The sequence below is a fragment of the Periplaneta americana genome, chromosome 16 (assembly GCF_040183065.1).
Source record: "Periplaneta americana isolate PAMFEO1 chromosome 16, P.americana_PAMFEO1_priV1, whole genome shotgun sequence".
Taxonomy (NCBI): domain Eukaryota; kingdom Metazoa; phylum Arthropoda; class Insecta; order Blattodea; family Blattidae; genus Periplaneta; species Periplaneta americana.
In genome coordinates this window covers 102,603,021-102,624,605 of record NC_091132.1, presented here as the reverse complement: position 1 = coordinate 102,624,605, position 21,585 = coordinate 102,603,021, and the positions used below count along the sequence as shown (strand labels likewise).

Below are 21,585 nucleotides of genomic sequence, written 5' to 3'. Positions count from 1 at the left end.
AATGGACCGAAGTATCATTTACAGATGAAATACCCATTGCATCCAGATAACAGAATTCATATCGGAGAGCAAATGGTCAGCGTATAAATGAAGTTTTTGTTGTTGAACGCTACCAGCAAGGAGGTGGTTCGGCATTGTTCTGGGGAGAAATAATCATAAGTCGCTGTACACCACTAGTTCACATTCAGAGGAATATGAATGCACAAAAATATAGGCGTTAAGTTGAGACTTAATCTTGATATAATACTAATCTTGATTTAACTGCCATATGCAGATCCTATACTCTAAATAAAAATGAAGTAAAGAAGTTATAACGTTGTTGTTGTTTTCTAATGCCAGGCGTTTGACAATAAAGTCATTTGACCTCTTGCACTCCAATATTTTTCAAAGATATTATCATGGTCAGCCACTGAAGCACAGATTTTGAGGTGTTCCGAATCTATTTAGAATTTATAATCAGTGAAAATGAATTTTTAAGGGAATGTACATGCTTCACAACTTCTAAACCTGTCTCAGGATTCTGAATGCACTGAAAATTGACTTTATTTTGATTTAAGGAATCAGTGAGTTTCCTTCACCCTCTGTTGAATCGTGTGTTATATCCAAGATATTTAGTGTTTTCTTGTGCCTTACATTGTTATAAAAAATAGAGATTTATGTTATATTTGGGCCACTGGCATAGCTTAGTTGGCTAAGGCGCTTGCCTCGGGCACGGGTTCGATTTCTGCTTGGGTTTTTTTCCAGATTTTCTCCAACTGTAAGGCAAATGTCAGGTAATCTATGGCGAATCCTCGACCTCATGTCGCCAAATAGCATCTCGCTATCATCAATCTCATTGACGCTAAATAACCTCGTAGCTGAAGCAGCGTCGTTAAATAACCAAGTAAAAAAAAAAAATGTTATATTTGATCCAGAGATACAAAATATTCTAATATGCAAAACTCTTTCTGGCCACATATATATATATATATAATACAATACAACACAACGCAATACAATCGAACTTCTTGTAACAAGAACGAAGCAAAGTTTACATCAGAACAGAACTGACAGGGTTGGGCATGAATAACAGACCCACCTCGTTTCACTAAAAAGCACACAGGAGTGTTTGAATGCTGGTGGAGAACATTTCCAGTATTTATTGTGAAGGTTACATACACTATGTCACTTTCATTAGGCTATTCATTTTCACTTTCATTTTATATTGCATTAATTAATTTAGGAGAAAGTTTAGATTCAGACCAAGTTATTTGTGCCCAACTCTGTAAAAGCATTCTAAGTTTCCTTTATATTGACTTGATATACATACCCAATTCATTTCCACCAGCTATAGAAAACAATATCCTGCCATTAGGTGTGTTAGGATCATCTGCATCAGAAGCTTTCACAACTGTAACAATGTCATGTACGTCATGGAACTCTGTGATGGTCACACAGCCAAAAATTGGTTCAAACACAGGAACTTCGTCATTCACATCCACTATGTTCACTCTGAAAATTAAAATGAATTAATCAGACTTTATGCATGCAATACATGTACCAGCTTTTGTACATAGTAAGATACTGCTATTTAATGTAAGTTTTCGTCAAATTTGTCTTCATAACAAGTTTTCGTCTTTTACTTGCTTATTGTGCTAAGTATAAAAAAATAGTTCAGATACGTATTTTCAGCATTCCTGATGTGAATAAAGTGTTTTTCGATATGCTGTCTGTGTTCATATTCATTGCCTAAGAGTAATTTGTTACATCAAAATGTGGAAAATATGCTAAAGCATAACTTTCCTATGAATGTGATAGGCTTACGTACTGATACTGCTACTACTCAAATGACAAGATGTGCTGTAATTGTAATGCTGAGCATACTGAAAGTTATAATATCCGAAATTCGATAAATATGCATTGGAAATTCAAAATAGAAGCGAAAAATCTATGCTCCCGAAGGTCCAATTTATCGAAGAAGATGTACTGTATTGTATTGTATTGTATTGTATTGTATTTATTAGCATTCCATGGTATTCATACATTGCTTACAGCTAAAATATGGAACAAGTCAAAAAACTTAATACTATTATAAAGTCTTAATTTATAGTCACAGTCTAGATGAAATATACACAGACGAAATTTACAATATAGTTTACTAGTACAACACAAAGTTTTAGTATCAATTTCATGAAGTTTTATTGAATGTCATGAATTCACCTACAGAATAGAAGGCGTGAGAAATTAGGTACTTCTTTAATTTGGCCCTAAATAATTTTATGTTTTGAGTTTCATTTTTTATATCGATAGGGAGGCTATTAAAAATTTTTACTGCCATATAACACACTCCTTTTTGATAGCACAACAGACTTGCTGATGGAGTATGTAAGTCATAGATCTAATAGTAAAACAAGCTGAGTTTGGGGGTAATTTCTTTAATATAATTTTTCCAATTTAACACATTATCGATTTTTAATTCAAGAAATTTGGTAGTTGTTGTTTCTAATAGGGATCTATTGTTAATTATTGCGCTAGAAATTTGCGAGGTTGAATTTGGACAGGATTTAAATTGAATTATGTTAGTTTTGTTACAATTTAATACCAATTTATTGACAGAGAACCAGTCACATATTTTGAAGAGAATTTCCTCTGTTGAAGATCGGAATGTGTTGGAGTTATTTGCTGTAATTACTATTCTTGTAACATCTGCAAATGATATGGGATGACCTACATATTTTATTAGGGGGGCAAGATCATTTATAAACACTAGAAAAAGTAGGGGACCTAATATTGATCCTTGAGGAATTCCATTATTAATAATTCCCAATGTCGATGCAGATTTCATTGTTGTATTGATTTCAACTTTCTGTTTCCTATCTATGAGATATGAGTGAAACCATTGGTGTGCAACACCTTTAATTCCATAATAATCGAATTTATCTAGCAGCATTTTATGATTTATACAGTCAAATGCTTTGGATAAATCACAGAAAATCCCTCCAACTTGTAACAGACAATGAAATAGACAATACCAGTACTTTACATTTCTTGGACCTAAACATAGAAAGAAAGGATAATAAATTTATCTAAAAAATTATAGGAAACCCACACAGACAGCACACTTGATTCCCATTCATTCTCACCATCCTGCACAACATTATTACTCATAAAATCAATCCACTCTTCGAAAAAATATAAGATATAAGAAGCAAAATTAGAAATGAAGATTGTAGGGTGAGTACTTTTTCAGCTTTTTCATTAAAACATGTTGTTTTACTGCTACACTTGTTTTTTATTTGAAATATCCTGATGTTGAATTTGGAAAAAATGGTCACCTTACGTTATAATATTAACGAGAAACAAACAAGATACCGGTATTGCAAAAACAGTGATATTCACTAATGTGACATACAGAATAGGCCTAAATTAGACATTCATAGGGCAGGATTATACCTAGGAGAAGATCCACTAATTATAGAGAAACAATTTTTTGTCAGGAAATATAAAATTGTTAATACTGGTAGAAAAACAATTTCAAAGTGACTTAAAAAATAACTTCTTGATCAAAATTTCTATAATCTAGACAATGAAGAATATCACTTCGAAACTAATCAGCCAGGTAATTTCCTCATGTTAACACAGTAAAGGAAGTTACAAAGTTAAGTAGTGAATAATGTTAGTATTAATTATGTAAGTTATCTAGCAGTATTCAAACTGGTGAAAATGTGAAAATATAGAAAGGAAGGAAATTTCTTTTTCATATTAATAGGTATAGGTATAGGTATTTTTATTATAGTTGTTGTTGCTGCTTTAAGTGTAAGGTTAATACTTGGTAGGACTGCAGCTTACAGCTGAGATCTATTTGAGTTTCTATTTGAGTTTCATAAAATCTTTGATGTTTTCTAGACTTTGCTAGGTTGTATTTGCATGGCCTCAGAAATGAAGGTATCAGACTTTTGTAGCTAATACCCAGGAACATGGAAATGATTGGTTTTTGTCTTATTTCCTTCCAGGTGGATCAGAAATATTTTCAATGATTTAGCTGAAAAATGCAAGTTAAATTACTTGCCAACACACAAGTTCAGCCAGGATCACAAAGAACTTCTCTCATTATAATTATAATCAGATTAGGTTAAATAACAATTCAAGTCTATCTACAAGAACTTTAATAGTGACTACATTTTTGTTGGATTTCACTATTCATTGAACTAACTTTTATATTTGTGGATCTGATATCAGTATAATTTCCAGCAAGATTTATATAATTGTTTAATTAAATTATTGAATTATTATATCCAGGTAAATCTAGTATTTAGTTTTCAATTTACTGTGCAACTGTACTTTGACAAATTGTTGTTGTTGTTTTCTAATGCCAGGCGTTTGACAATAAAGTCATTTGACCTCTTGCACTCCAATATTTTTCAAAGGTATTATCATGGCCAGCCACTGAAGCACAGATTTTGAGGTGTTCCGAATCCATTTCTTGGTTTGAGTTGCACAATGGGCAGTTAGGGGACTGATATATTCCAATTCTATGCAGGTGTTTGGCCAAACAATCATGGCCTGTTGCCAATCTAAATGCAGCTACAGACGATTTTCGTGGTAAATCGCGAATTAACTGTGGATTTTGATGCAGAGAGTTCCATTTTTTCCCTTGGGATTGAGTTATCAAATTTTGTTTGTTGAAGTCTAAGTATGTAGATTTAATAAATCTCTTCACAGAGTAATACGTAGATTTAGTAACAGGTCTGTAAGTAGCAGTGCTTCCCTTCTTCGCTAAAGCATCCGCATTCTCATTTCCCAGGATTGCACAATGGGATGGTATCCATTGGAATACAATTCTTTTATTGAGTGATATTAATTGAGAGAGCATTTTAGTTATTTCTGCTGTTTGAGATGAAGGTGTGTGTTTAGAGACTATTGATAGAATAGCTGCTTTGGAGTCTGACAATATAACTGCATTTTTAAATTTATTGATGTGGCATAGAAGATTCCTGAGACTTTCACTTATTACAATGATTTCTCCATCAAAACTTGTTGTTCCATACCCAAGAGATCTATAAAGTGAGAAGAGACAGCATGTAACACCTGCACCGGCACCTTGTTCTATGGAGATCAAGGATCCGTCAGTGTATAAATGAAGCCAGTTTTGTGGAGGGTACGTAATATTAATTGTCTCTAAAGACAATTCTTTTAGTATTTCAGTGTTTACTTCTGATTTTAGTATTTCTTCTGTTAAATTTAGATTATATTCTATATTTAATAGAGTTAAAGGGTTTGGTGTAATTTGTAAGTTTTCTTTTAAATTCGGGATATTGATTTTCTGTTTTAATTCTTGAACAAAGGATATGAAACTTTTTTGAGTTTTAAATCTACAGAGAGGACTGTATGAATGCCAATTGTTTCCTGGTAATCTGATAAGTTTTTCATATTGAATCAGTGCTTTTTCTTCTATTGTCATTTTGATGCTGTTAATATTAGTGAGGAATCTCATAGAATCTATTGGCGTTGTTTTCATTCCACCAGTAATGAGTCTGAGAGCTTGGTTTTGAACATATTCTATTTCGTTTATGAAAGGTGAAGTAATTAAAATTTCTCCGCAGTATGTCAGCACTGGCTATATAAACATTTTGTATGTAATGTTCAGAGTATTCCTAGAGCATCCCCATTTCTTTCCTGCTAGTCTTTTTAGAAGGGAGAATCTTTTACGAGCTTTTTCAGAAATGTATTTCAAATGGTTGGTCCATGTTAACTTACTATCGAAAATAACTCCAAGATATTTGGATTCATAATTCCTAGGAAGGTGTTGGCCATTGTATTGGATATTGAATTTTCTTTCTTTTTTACCAAGTGAAAATTGACAAATTGTATAAAACGACACTTTCTATGGTTATTTATTTTTTATCTTAACTGTGATAAACTGTCTCGTAATGCAATTACTTCCCTAACTTCATATTTATTATTATTATTATTTACTGTTAGTATATATGATACAGTCCAAATACAACATCTCAAACTTTATTGTACTACTGGTATTATTTTTAGTAACTTACACAGTTCTAATATGAACATTCAGGAAAGTAGGGAGGAAATAAATCCATCAACTATGTTAGGTTGTTGCCAACAACATGGTGGCAAACACAATTTTCTACTGATTAACAATAACTTCTTTACTGCGTTAATATTATAAAAATATCTGACTGACTAGTTTCGACGTGGTGTCCATCATTGTCCGAAGACTAGGCTTCACACATTGACGAACACCACGTCGAAACTAGTCAGCCAGGTATTTTTATAATATTAACACAGTAAAGAAGTTATTGTTAATCAGTGATTATACAAGTGTTAAAAGAGTTTGAGCAACAGTAACAAGTATAAATAACACTCGAGAGGAAATTAAACGCAGAATAAATATGAGAAATGCCTGTTATTAATTTGTTGAGAAGCTTTTGTCATCCAGTCTGCTCTCAAAAAAGTTGAAAGTTAGAATTTATAAAACAGTTACCACTATATTACTGGTTGTTCTGTATGGTTGTAGAACTTGGATTCTTACTTTGAGAGAGGAACAGAGGTTAAGGCTATTCGAGAATAAGGTGCTTAGGAAAATATTTGGGGCTAAGAGGGATGAAGTTAGAGGAGAATGGAGAAACTTGCACAATGTAGAACTGCATGCATTGTATTCCTCACCTGACGTAATTAGGAATATTAAATTCAGATGTTTGAGATGGCCAGGGCATGTAGCATATATAGTGTGTTAGTTGGAAGGCCAGAAGAAAAAAGACCTTTGGGGAGGCCGAGACGTAGATGGGAGGATAATATTAAAATGGATTTGAGGGAAGTGGATATGATGGTAGAGACTGGATTAATCGTACTCAGGATAGGGACCGATGATGGGCTTATGTGAGGGCGGAAATGAACCTCTGGATTCCTTACAACCCATAAGTAAGTAAGTAACCAAACAATGAACTATTTTCTATTTGTCCCACTCTGTCACTATTGTCCAAAGACAGCACTCTGGCCAGACCTCTACATTTTAGTAACAGAGAACGCATCTGTTTGCAGAATTGTCTGATATGCATAATGCATGAAATTGCAATCGAGATGGAGTAAAAATACAATTTAATGTAATTTATTAGTTTCTATCCTTTCAGTACTTACCCGATTTGCTTGAAGGCATTTCTGCTCTCTCCGCTCACATATCCAAATTGGTAGTTGTCCCAGGCTTCAATAACAAGCATGTACGTATTCTGCTCTTCGCGATTTAACTTATCTGACACATTTAAAACTCCAGTTCTGGGATTTATTTGGAATTTTCCCTTTAAAGAAAAAACAGTCAGTAGTCATATTCGTTTAACATTTTTTACAAACACAACAAGATTACTCTGATTGTGGCTGAATTATATAAACTAATTATACACTATATAAACAAGTTATTTACCTGAGATGACATTCGATCCAATAAATAAGTGATTTTTCCAAAATCCCCTGAATCAGCATCTCTTGCTTCTATAGTTGCAATTTCAGTCCCTGCAAATGTAAAAAAACCATTAAATAATAAGTGAAATTCTCTGCAAATCATTTTATTTCTATAGAGACCAGGGACGGAAGCAAGGTGGGGGATTAAGGGGATATATCCCCTCCCGGAATTTTGAGATAAATACGAAACCAGAAACAAAAATAATATTAATTTTAATTCGTGAATGTACATGTAGAGAGTTTTCCACGTAAATTCTCTTTGCTAAAGTGTTAAATTCCAAGAACTGCAGGAAGACAAACACAGAGTTCTTAGTTCAAGACAGAGAGTCATGAAGGGTATTTTAGGCTTTTAATTTTCCTTCTCTTCTTAGACTATTTCATTAGTCAGCTCAAGGACAGGTTTTTGAATCATAAGGGAATCCTAAAGTCCATACAAACTTTGCTGCCTAAAATCATAGTGCGAGCATCAGATGAAGATTTAGAAACTGCTGTTGAGGCTGTAGTAAATCAGTGGCCCAATGATATTGATGCATCACCAGAGTCTTTCTTCAATGAATTGAAGATGTGGAGAAGAAATTTCCTTGATCAGAAAAATCTTCACCTAATACCTACAGTACTGATTTTATATCATCTTTGAACAGGTGCAATGAGATTATTTTTCCCTGCACTCGCAAGGCGCTGAAACTTTTCTGCACGTTGCCTGTAACTACAGCAACACCAGAACAGTCCTTCTCAACATTGCGGTATTTGAAGACTTACTTGAGGAGCACGATGAGAGCAGACAGATTAAATGAACTGGCCTTGATGTATATACTTAAAAATGTAGAAGTAAAAGCTCATGAAGTACTGGATGAAATGTCTAAGAAGCCTCGTCGCCTTCTTCTGTAAATGTCATTCTGTCATTGTTTTCGTATTGCAGTCATTGTAAGTGTTCAAATTAAAAAATTATGGTTTATTTAACAACGCTCGCAATTGCCGAGGTTATATCAGCGTCGCCAGTGTGCCAGAATTTTTTCCCTCAGGACTTCTTTTATATGCCAGTAAATCGAATGATATGAGGCCTGTCGCATTTAAACACACTTAAATTCCATCAAGCTGGGTTGGGGTAGAACCTGCAACTTCGAGCACGAAGGCTATACCGACTACATACTCAGGCCAACTTGTAAATGTTTGTGACTCGGAAACAAATTGTGAGTACCATTATATAAACTTATTTCTCATTACTCCATTTTTACTATCTCCTCAAATCCCTCCCCGAAAAAAAATCCTGCGTCTGCCCCTGATAGAGACAGTAGACAAAACAGCGTCAGAAAACGTGGAATAACAACAACAACAACTTTATTAGCCAAAAAACACAAATATCACAGGCTTCATCATATAGAGAAACAACAAAAACGAGCACAATACAATAGCTATATCGAATTTATACTCGTATTGAAATTGCAATTAAGAAAATGAAAAATGATCGATAAAAAAATGAGATATCAGTAGAAATGATAAAATCAGCAATAACAGCAGTGGTTACATACAACGTTAAGATTAATGTGGATGAAAAATATGCCAACAGTTTGGCAAAAGGGGTTAATTGTTTCAATACACAAAAAAAGGGCAATGGAACAGAATGTTACAACTATAAAGTATCGATAATACTACTGTGTCAGTCTTTCAAAATTTATGAAAAAATCCTAGCAGGAAAATTAAACAATGTTTTGAAAAACTTTTAGGGAACAGTAACATACAGTACCGGTACCTTCAGAAATGGAAGATCGACAACAGATTTAATGTTTGTGTGAGATAGCTTATGTATAAAAAATTAAAATAGGGTAAGTTCTATATATTGGATGTACAGTAGGCCTATGCGATCATGTGAAAAGAGAAAAAATATGTATAGCTTTAAGGGGACACTCAACTATATTTTGGAACTTTTTTCCTATTTGACCAATCTTTTTCAAATTTGGAGAAAAAGTTTAATATATACATGAAAAGTAATATGCAAAATCTCATCTCATTAGATCAAACACTTTTCAAAATAAAAAATATTTCAATTTTTAATCAATCATTAATTGAAGTATCACTTTTAATTATCATTTTTTATTTTTTGGCTTTGTGTATTTGACTGTGACTTCTCAATGAATAGGGGAAGAATTCTGCTTATTGATTTAGTTCTGTCACGTAAATTAGTGTAGAAATTTAATTTTTCATTTCTATGACATTTTTTATCCAATTTTTAAGTTGAGTGTCCCCTTAAGAACTTACAAGTCTCAAAATGCTTAACTGAAAAAATAAGAAGAACATGAAACTGCAAATGTTGTGTGAAGACAACTACTGATACTATATCCAATGCCTACTCACTTCATTTATGTGATTCGGGTTATGTGAAGATGACTAATAGGACTGATTTGAAACAAACATAGGCAAGAGACAATGAAGTTAAAGTTTTGTTTATTGTAGTAATAGATGACATTAAAGTGATAGGGAAAATCAGAGAAATTGAAATTTGGAAAAAATGATGCAGAAAATATGGCATTAAAATGAACACTAAAAAAAACTTTAGTAATGAAAGTATCAAGAAATGAAACAGAAGAATGTAATGTTAAGCTGGATCAACAAGAGTAAAAATGTTTACCTACTTAGGATTTGAAATTAATTTCAATGAAATCCCAAATTAAAATATATTAAAAAAAAAAAAATCTAGAAAAGCTCAAATGTGTACTGGCTGTGCAAATAGTCATGAGTACAGATTAGCGACTAAGGTGAAATAATGAGAGGGAATTATAAGTTCTCGCTAATTTATAATACTCTTGCGACATGCCTTTCATATGTTTGATTCTGCAGTGAGTATCGCTGAGGTTCTGAACAATGGCGTGGTGTTAATGAAATTAAAAAGGACTGGAATTGAGCCACAGTTTATCATTGCATATCGAGCTAATGATCAGATGTCATAGGCCACTGCAGGCAGCGAGTTAAATTTCTTGTTGTTTAAACTGCTACCTTAGTGTCCATTTCAAAGACTTCGCGAAACAAAGGTTCCAGCGTAGGGCTGGAAATCATTCTCTTTTGCTAGTACAGATGGGGAGGCGAGACTTAGCATGTGAGCTATGCGAGAGTGGAAAGAATGAGCTATCAGAAAGAGAGTTTGTTTCATGATGGTTAATATTATACAAGTCTACTGACACGTAAGTTCATCTCAGACTAAAACCTATCTTCCCTCTCCATACCATTGGTGATATAGCCATGGCACGCGATAAGGTCACAGGACAGGTCTTGTCTCCTCTACTGTAATAATATACACGTTGAAGTAAATTTATTAATATTATGTGTATTTTATTCAGTATATTTTTTTCGGCTGAATAAAGTGCTTACTGTTTATAGTTTCCATCTATGTAAATGTGATAAATAGATGAAAATTTCCGAAGACATATATCTGAAATGTTTATATTAATTGATGTGTACCAGTATATAAATATTTAAATGTTAATTATATATACTATATCATGGTATTTTATGCATCTTACTGGTCATTAATAATTAATTATTCTGTTGTTGTCATCTGACACCATCATGTCTACGAAAAGAACATTATGTTCTGGTTCGTGAAAACCTCCATTTTGAACTCTCCCTATATTATATGTACACAATTCGCTTGTGAAGTTCGAAGGCTATTTGCAGAAAGAATTCCTAGGTTCCAGCTCGTGAAATAATCCGTAAATTAAGTACTGGTATGTAAATTTCAGGATAACGGAAGTATTATAGATAGGAAGCACAAAGAGGAAAAAATGGTTATGACGGAAGAAACATTGGACGACAATGACTACCATTTGCAAAATTTCCATAAAAATTCCATTAGGTGGCTTGCCCAAAAAAGCGGGAATTTCTCGTTCTTCCGTGCATAGACCTACAAAATTGTTAATGATGATCAAATCATACAAAAATTAGTTTGTATCGTGAGCTACAACCAGGTGATACTGGAAAAAAAAAAGCCTACATTTTGTGAATGGATTGTGAATAATGTACATGATGGGGAAATTCTTCTCTCATGGAGCTTGATTTCATCTCCATGGCTACGTAAATTCAAGTTATTGCTACTAATTCACTGAAAACCCAGATATTATATTCACGAGGTTCACCTACATGACAAAGAAATTGATGTACGATGTACCATGAGTGGGGAAAGAATTGTTGGGCTATTTTTTTTATGATTTTTCTCAAGGGTTGACAGAGAAGAAACGAAATTATTCATCTTTTCAATAGGATTTCCCTACCATTCATACAGCAAATCTTTCCCTGCAAGAAATTAATACAGTGTTCTAGCATAGAGCCATTAGTGTTAAACTGTGGCACCCTCGAGCACCTGCCCTGACCCCACGTGCATTTTATCTTTTGGGCTCATAGAAAGATACAGTGTACAGAAAAAACCCACAAGATGATCTCAAGCATAATATCCATCAGGAGATTGCCTCTATTTCTCGATGGGAACTTGAGTGAGTGATGGAGAACATACTAAGCAGATATTAAAAATGCATAGAAAAGAACGACAGACAGTTTCAGCATTTCTTGGTCAAATTGGGTGACTATATGACATATTACCAGCGTCAACTCAGTGTGCTAAGTGACTGATAGATATATTGTCCTTACTGTATCATTTCACGTTAAATTGAGACATCCAATACAAGGACAAACATGCCTTGTGTCTTTTTAGTATTATAACTGCGAAGTACTTACCTACAGGAGCATCTTCTCGAACAGTTATGTTATTCACATCACCCACAAAGTATGGGTTATTATCGTTCTCATCCAGCACCTGAATAAAAACATCAACCAGACTGGAACGTGGTGGTATCCCTGAGTCAGTGGCTCGTACAGTGAAGTTGAGGAACGGGAACAGTTCATGATCTATCTTACTTGCTACTACAATCTCACCAGTTTCAGAATCCAAATGAACCAGATCTGTTGCATCCCTAGGACCTGAAGTACAATTAAATATCTTGCGTAAGTACAATATGTTCATTTTAAAAGAGGACCACACATTGAAGAGTTCAGTACCGTACATAACGTAACTGTGTGTATATTTTGTTTGTAATAGTATGGGTGATATATATTTCTCTGTTATACACACATATTCCACAATTTGGGACATCTGACCGAAATCTACGGCTGACCACTAGGATCCAGAATACAAAGCAGAGGTTAAATTAAAAATAAAATATGATTGCGAAGAGAATACGGAACAATGATAAATTTAAAAATAAAGTACAATTTGATTTCGGAGAAACATGAGATGAAAATACATTGAAGAGTAATGAAATGAAGTAAAAAAAAAAATTACATACAAGTGATTGTGTAAAATGGATAATGAATCTCTCAATACCATTAGACAAATTTTGTTAATGTCCTCATTAGAAAATTTAAGATAAAGGAGAATGGTTTTGGTTAACTTGAATGAAGTTCCCCTAGCGCCAAAAAGAAGTCAACTCCCATATATTAATATTCATTTTGTATCTCTCACTGAAGTGAGGAATACATGGGTTGTAAATAGACTTCTTTTCATTGTTAACTTCATTGGCTTGTTGATCATCCTTCTCAAAACGGACAGTGGGGTCAAGAATGAGGCATCTTTGATTCCAGCGATCGATGGCTATAATGTCTGCTCTTCTCGTTGACCCATTCTCAGCCAAGCATCATTCATAAACCATTACAATCACGTTACAATTAGTAACCAAGGAAAACGCAATTATTTTGTTTTTTCTTTTGTGTAAAAAATGCACATACTAGTAATTATGCTGCAGCTGTCCTCTTAAATTGAATGCTCTGTACTTTCATTAGAATTTACATATTTTATTACAGCAGTTGAAAGACTAGCCAAACACAAAATTCATCCCCTTTTCATTAAAAAAAAACATTCTGACCATCGTAATGAAGAGAGAAGATACATAATATAGCTTTTCCACACCATTGTGCTCTGTACTTAATAATTAAAAAAAAAAAAAAACTATACGATCTACTAGAAACTCCTCACTGAAATTGTGAGCATGTACGACTTGACAGTTTTATTGTGGGTTCATGTTGCTGCATAATTGTGAGTGCTACATACCTATGCTATGCAACGTGCTCTCTGTGAATGTCATTGTTCATGCAAATATATTGCTGAGAGCATGCAATCTCTGAAGTAATGTGAATATTATCACTGTCATGAAAATGAGCTCTCTGGCTAGTAAATCCGTCACGCATGCATATGGGGCTGATAAGAAGTTTCGTGCAGACTGTAACAGATTCACGTGTATTCCTGAGAGATTTTCAACAAGTGATATAGGCCAATTGCTCCTCAGTGCCGATTGTCTTGTGAGCTGGAAGACTTAATATAATATCCTTCTATCCAAAGAGACTTTCAGGGCTGTGATGTGACTGCTTTGCTTTTTGATACAATGTAGTCAGTCATTCTCATGGTTAGCTTTGGATCCCAGGTTTGCAGGTTCAAACTTGGCCTAAGGGGGATAAAATCCTGAACATAACTTCCTCCGGGTGGGAAGTAAACCTGGGGTACAGTGTCTTACAAAGATTCACAGCACCTAAAAGAATCTTCTGTCCCTGGCAGAAGTCATGAGGCAAAACTTATCACCAATTTTTCGCCCACATTCAATTTCAACACAAAAATTTCTGCTGTTGAAAGCATAATTAAATAAACTACAACTACCGCTACAATTTACCTATCTACCACCATTACCAACCTACCACTACCACCAATATCACCCTATCACCTACTACCACTATCAACTATCACCATCACCACGACCACCACTACCAACCTACCACCACCACTACTACCAACCTACGAGCCTACCATCATTACCAACCTTATGACCACTATCACCAACCTACCACCACCAACACCATCAACCCATCACCACCACAATCACTACCAACATACCACTATCACCACTACCAACATATCACCAACCTATCTCCACCATCACCACTACCAACCTACCGCCACCATCACCATCAACCCATCACCAACACCATCACTACCAACATACCACCACCACAACTACCAACATATCACCACTATCACCAATCTATCTCCACTATCACCACTACCAAACTACCGCCACCATCACCATCAACCCATCACCACCACCATCACTACCAACATACCACCATCACCACTACCAACATATCACCACTATCACCAACCTATTTCCACCATCACCACTACCAACCTACCGCCACCATCACCACCACCAACCCGCCACCAATCTACAACTATCGCCACCATCACCACTACCAACTTACCACACCATCATCAACGTACTGCCACCACCACCACTATCAACCTACTGCCACCACCACCAACATATCACCAATCCACCACCAATCTACAACTATCACCACCCTACCAATCTACAGTATCACCACCACCACCACCACCACCACCACCACCACCACCAGTACTGCAAACTTAACACCTACCACCACCACCACCACCACCAAGTTACAGTAGAATTCCTCGTATCTGGCAACTGTGGGACAAAGCCAGTGCTGGATAACTGATTTTGCCGGATAATTGTAAAATACGTTTATAGATTATGTAAAGACATATTGTACTGCACAAACATTTTTTCCTTGCTGAAATTTAGTAATTTTCATATAGATATTTAAAAATAAAGTTATGAAATACGTACAATGTTAATTTTTAGTACTGAATACAGTACATTCATCGGTTCAAATTATTGTAATACACAATAGCGTGAAAAATAATAAACATTTTCGTAACCTCATGACAATAAAATTTTAAATAGCGGCCATGTGACGTGAACAACAGTGTAGCTAATGTCGCAACTATGAAGATGAAGTAGCGTTCGATGATTTGAACCTCTTTAACATATCTATAATATCTTCTTGTTTATATATATACTATCTGTCACTCGAATGAAACTTTTACGTGCTGTAAGAACAGAGAATTTCATACTTTCCTATTTAGACTCGTCCAACATCCCTTTGAAATGGGAGAGTTCAAGTGGTAAATTTAAAGATATCGTCTCTGCCTATTGTTTGCAAAGCCCAAGTGAAGCTTAACGATGCTACCCGATCTACTCCAGAGACATAAGGGGTTTTCTGTCTATGTTTTCACGCGTGAATAATGTAAAGAGTAAACAATATGCAGCATGTGCAATCCACGAAAACCACTCACATCCTCGTCCGACTCTTCCCTTCCGCATGAATGACTTTCTTTTTGGCCTAGCCAAAAGTGCCATTGTTTTGGTATTGCCGGTTATTTGAGTGCCAGATACGAGGGTTTTACTGTAGCTCCACCACCAAACTAGCATCAATGTCCAGAACCATATTATTATTATAATAGAATGGTTGAAAAACCCCTAGTACCTCAGACATACATTGCAGGATTCATAAATACAAGTGTGCAACTCTCTGACAGCTTCAATGGAATCTCCTTTAAATCAACCTTATTTTACAACTAAAAGGTAAAGCAAAACCATTTCCTTCCATTTCCTTCTTTAAAATGAAAACATCCAGTGGTAGAGAAAATAAAATATATTTCAGGGGATAAAAATACAGCGTAGTTCATACGACCAAGAAAAAGATTATCATGACAACACTGAGCTGTTTATGATAATTATGCTATAGCATATTTGGCTTTCAAAATTATAAAACCATATCAGAAAGATTCTCTGGTATTAATCTTCCAAATCGCCCAGTGATTCTTGTGAATTAATTCTGGATAACAGAAAGTGTTACAGATAAATACAAAGTAGAAACGTACTATTCTCACTGAGAGTAATGTGGATGACATAGGCAATCACTTGAAAATTTCGCCTAAAATCACTTTGTCATCTTTCACATCTGAAATTGGCCACTGAAGTCCTACGACATCATCCCGCCATGTAGCTCAGCAGATAGGAGTGTCACAGTCTTCAGTGATTGGAGGTACGAAACAATTAAAATTAAAACCTTACGAAATTCGTGTAGTTCAGTTTAACGGAACCCAATTATCAGAGAAGACTTAGGTTTTTGCATGTGATTCCAACAGTCAGTGTATTATGGACTACTTGACCCAATCTTAATTTTTTATAGTAACGAAGCATGGTTCCACCTCAGTGGTTACGTGAACACTCAAAAGAGTCATTACTAGGATAGTGAAAGTCCACACTGTTTTCACGAACAACCACTACATGACATAAATTCGAGCCATCTCGGAGAACGAACTGTGGCAAGTTGCTGCACATGTCTTCAAAGATGTGCAGCCTGCCAGATATCACGTCATTTCCAACATAAATTGTGAATTCGGTAAGTACATCATTACACAATACTAACCGCAAAAGTGCAGAACGAATCCTCCGCATATGGTAGTGTCATTATGTATGAATCGACCACCATGAGTGCGGTTAGGAGTCTAGCCCTGGCTGGTTCACCTTGTATTTTAGAATGAATTTACAGTAGGTGTGTTATAATATATAAGCTAACGCCACTGTTATTATTGTTATTATTACGTCATGGCCTTCATTTTAAAAAGTACCATACTGGTATCTTATTCTGTTAACATTCTTAGCACGCTGTACTGGTATTTAACTTCCCCAAAAAAAAAAAAACGGAAGGAATGGCAGAAAGTGCACACAATGAAAGAAGTTCATACAATTCCAACAAACATAACAAGGTGATAATACATACCTTCCAGTGAATACGTGATGCTCCTGTTTTTGTCAGCATCGTCTGCCACAACATTAATAATTGTAACGCCATTTTTACTGTTCTCTGTAATTGACCGACGGTAGAAAGGGCGCCGAAACTTGGGGTTATTGTCATTCTCGTCTTCAACGATAATTGTTAAAATAGCTAAGGAAAGAAGAAATAGAGTTTTTAAATTATAAAATACAATTTATAACGAATCTTCAGATTCTTTTGGATCTAAAAATCTCAAATTACATTTTTTCGAAGTGTGTTTTAGCACATTTTTTTGTTTTTAAAATGCAATTTAAAACTTAAATTTACTAAAAAGATGGAAAAGCTTTCAATATCCAATATATTAAACATATTGTGCGTGTGAGACACACTTATTGCAACTGTTCACAGATCATTCTAAAACAATGCTTATTTCTCACCTGAAGATGTCTGCTTCTCTCTGCTAGCTGCCAGATCTTCAACTTTGATACCCAACCGTATAGTTTCCACTCTCTCTCGGTCTAGCAGTTTTACGACTCGTAGCTGCCCATCCAGTGGATTCAGATCAAAGAGACTGACATAATCATACTCCGAACTCTTGATAATTGTTCCCTCTTCACTCCTTGCCTCCGAATTTTCAGCATCAATGTGATAGCGTAATACAGGTTTGTCGTCAGGATCCACAGCAATCACATGATGCACAAACTGTCCAACCTAAAAATAAACAATCATTCAGTTTTGCATGCTAAACTTACTTCTCTACCTATGAACTGCAATCAATAAAAATTTTCACAATTGCTAAATTTGAGTTAGTAAATAGTCACTCACCTAGCTTTTCTCTCATTAAAGAAATTAACGTGTTTAATTATGCGTCTTATACGCTGCTCTTCCACGCAACCAGCACACTCAATGCAGCATGCCATGAATACATGTTGATATACGACCACCAGACTGCAGAGCTCCTCACTTTCAAATCATGTCAGTAATTTTGTGTATTTGAAAGGAGGTTGCAGTTATGGTACTGTGAGTTGTATTTAGTGTCTTCTGATGAACCATGTGAAAATGGTGTTATAAAAAGAAATTGTTGTTTTCTAATGCCAGGCGTTTGACAATAAAGTCATTTGACCTCTTGCACTCCAATATTTTTCAAAGGTATTATCATGGCCAGCCACTGAAGCACAGATTTTGAGGTGTTCCGAATCCATTTCTTGGTTTGAGTTGCACAATGGGCAGTTAGGGGACTGATATATTCCAATTCTATGCAGGTGTTTAGCCAAACAATCATGGCCTGTTGCCAACCTAAATGCAGATACAGACGATTTGCGTGGTAAATTGGGAATTAACTGTGGATTATGATGCAGAGAGTTCCATTTTTTCCCTTGAGATTGTGTTATCAAATTTTGTTCGTTTAAGTCTAAGTATGTAGATTTAATAAATCTTTTCACAGAGTAATATGTAGATTTAGTAACAGGTCTGTAAGTAGCAGTGCTGCCCTTCTTTGCTGAAGCATCCGCATTCTCGTTTCCCAGGATTGCACAATGGGATGGTATCCATTGGAAAACAATTCTTTTATTGAGTGATATTAATTGAGAGAGCATTTTAGTTATTTCTGCTGTTTGAGATGAAGGTGTGTGTTTAGAGACGATTGATAGAATAGCTGCTTTGGAGTCTGACAATATAACTGCATTCTTAAATTTATTGATGTGGCATAGAAGATAAAAAGAAGTGGTTGTATAGTAATATAAAAGTTTTAAAGAAAAAAAAAAGTAGGCATTCAATTTAATTTGCTAGCGTCTATAAGAATTATTATTACATTTGTGCGCAGTACTAATTCGGGTATTTGAGATTATTTGTTTCAATTTTCACTATTTTAGTTTATAAAAATGAGTTCTATTAATCCAGTTAATGTCATATACATTCTAAAGAATCTGGTCGATTCAAAACACAGTGAACTACAGGAAGATGGTTTTGTATATAAGGCAGTAGATTATTTTAAATAACCTTCTAAACATCATGTGTTGTGAACCATAAAAAAAGGAAATGATGGATGCATTTAAAATTTCGCGCGAACAATTTCTTCCTGTGCACGATTATAATCTGATAATAATTCTAAAAGGATCACCAGTGGTATACTGCAAGGATCTGTACTTAATCGAACCCTCTTCAATATGATGTTACATAGCCTACCTGATGTCATTCCTTCTGCCGTCAAAATATGTGTTTATGCTGATGATGTTTCAATATGGGCTACCAATAAAGACCCAGACAGAGCTTTAAAATCTATTCAAATAGCCATAAATAATATAAACACTTGGACATGTAAATGGAAATTATCTATATCGCACTCAAAAACTGAATACACTGTATTTACAAGAAAATATAGTCTGAAAAACTATAAACCTCCCATTTTCATCAACAATATGCAAATCCCATATAATTCAACTCCAAAAGTTGTCTGCATTATTTTTTATGAAAAGCTCCTATGGCACGCACATATCAATCATATTATGACACGATGTGTGCCTAGACTTAATCTTTTAAAAATTGTTGCAAATAAAAAATGGGGATCTGATATAACAATGAGAACGTTTTATATAGCTTATAAGATCCAAATTATTATATGGGTGTGAAGTTTGGGGTGGTACATCAAAGATCACCTGAAGAAAATTACTACATTCCAAAACGCTGCATTAAAACTGTGTTTTGGAGTGCCTAAAACCACCTCAACATGCAACATGTGCAATAGAAATTGAATGTAATGTCCAACCTGTTTGGTTATAAATACGTGAGAAAATTCTTAAAATTCACCTAAGTTTCAGTCTTCGTCAAGATGTTGTATGTTTTTTCAAATAACGGATCACAACTTCAGCAAGTTTATAATATACAAATGGAAGATGTTCCTTTAAATGCAACTTGTTTAACGATGGAACAAAATTTAGTTGTCAATAAAACTCCACCATGGATGTGGAAAAGGCTAAAGTGTTATATTAGTATTCCTGGCGATTATACTAAGAATGATGCATCACATGTTTTAAAATCTAGTGTCATGGAACTAATTTGTAACAAATATGAAAAATTTCTTCATATCTATACTGAATGGAACTGAACGGAATCAGTAGCGGCTGGTGGTCAAAATAATGAGTGTGCTACAAACTCTATATCGGCCTACTGTAGAGGCCTACACTTACGTATTTATCTTAATTTGGAGTCTCGTCTAGTGATGAAATATGAAGTCCATACGACGTTCTTTCGTACTGCAGAACTTGTCATTTGGCGTTAAACCCCTCCATCTTGGACATCATACTCTTTTCTACTGACATTATTGCAAGAGCAGTGAGGCGAACCTGGGACATAGTGTTCCTTAAAAACGTTTTTATGCGTTTCAAGGAAGAAAAACATATTTCTGGCTAAGCAGTGGTCATTGATGTTGTAACCAAAATATTTAACAACTTCGATACTTCACAGAATGGATCCTGTAAATTGTTGGATACTATGTATTGTGACAATTGAACAGCCATTTATATTTCGGAAGTCAGGTCTTCTGTATAGAAATCCAACTTGTATCTGGAATACTCTTTTGTTCAGTATAGTATAGCTGTTGACAGCAACTTCAACAGGTAGATGGCAGCAGCAGTCGGACACTTGAATTACCAAATTACATTGTACATAGTTCCGAATTCTTCCACAAACAAGCATTCTTTCGTTACGCTTTACTTTTGCAATCTCCAAGCTGTGTTGTGCTGAAGCTGACTACAGCACTTTCCCGCGTAAAAATAGCCAATCAGAGCAGTGATTTCAGCTTCGCACATGCGCATAACTGTCTACATTTTTCATGTGGAGCTTTGAGTAGCACAACGAACCCCCTGAGGCACCAAAGAAGGCACGAAGACTAAACACTTTATAACGCGTCATGAACATAACCACGGGAAATTGTCAAATGACAGATCAAATACTATGGTGGTATTACAAATACATTATTTGAGCCAAAATTATCATTGTGCTGTAGCACTGTAGCACATAAGGACGGGCCGCCCCTGAACGGAATCCTGATGGACTTTCAGGCGCAGGGTATAACCCAGAATATAATGAGAAGTATTATATATCATGTTCATCTCCCTCCAGTCTCGAAACAAAACTACTGGCCATAGAGGCAGCTCTTTTACCTTATCTGATATACTTGTATGCATTTTCAGTGACTCGATGGGAGCTATTCTAAATATCATGAAACATACTCCAACTTCCTATGCACAAATTACAATCTCTATACAGAAAATATTAAATAAACTAAATCTTCAAAAAGAAATAGTATTCCAATGGATACCTAGTCATTGCAGCATTACTGGAAATGAGATTGTTAATAATATTGCTAAACAGGCAACATCTTTGGGGCCCAAACCTATGCAAATAACTTTAACCAGCGCATATTCTGCAGTTAATTCTCATTTAACAAATTTATGG

The 21,585-nt window shown here is 35.0% G+C and overlaps 1 protein-coding gene across 4 annotated transcripts in view; it reads right to left on the bottom strand.

Annotated features, from left to right (window-relative positions):
• Cad88C (cadherin 88C) overlaps positions 1 to 21,585 on the bottom strand; it is a 488,883-nt gene that overhangs the window by 118,925 nt on the left and 348,373 nt on the right. For all 4 annotated transcript variants that reach the window (XM_069812621.1, XM_069812619.1, XM_069812622.1 and 1 more), the window contains 6 exons: positions 17,568 to 17,841; positions 17,137 to 17,301; positions 12,178 to 12,420; positions 7,418 to 7,506; positions 7,138 to 7,295; positions 1,310 to 1,491 (listed from right to left, as the gene is read on the bottom strand). In XM_069812621.1, the coding sequence (XP_069668722.1) occupies positions 1,310 to 1,491; positions 7,138 to 7,295; positions 7,418 to 7,506; positions 12,178 to 12,420; positions 17,137 to 17,301; positions 17,568 to 17,841 (1,111 nt within the window). The remainder of the gene's footprint in view (positions 1 to 1,309; positions 1,492 to 7,137; positions 7,296 to 7,417; positions 7,507 to 12,177; positions 12,421 to 17,136; positions 17,302 to 17,567; positions 17,842 to 21,585) is intronic.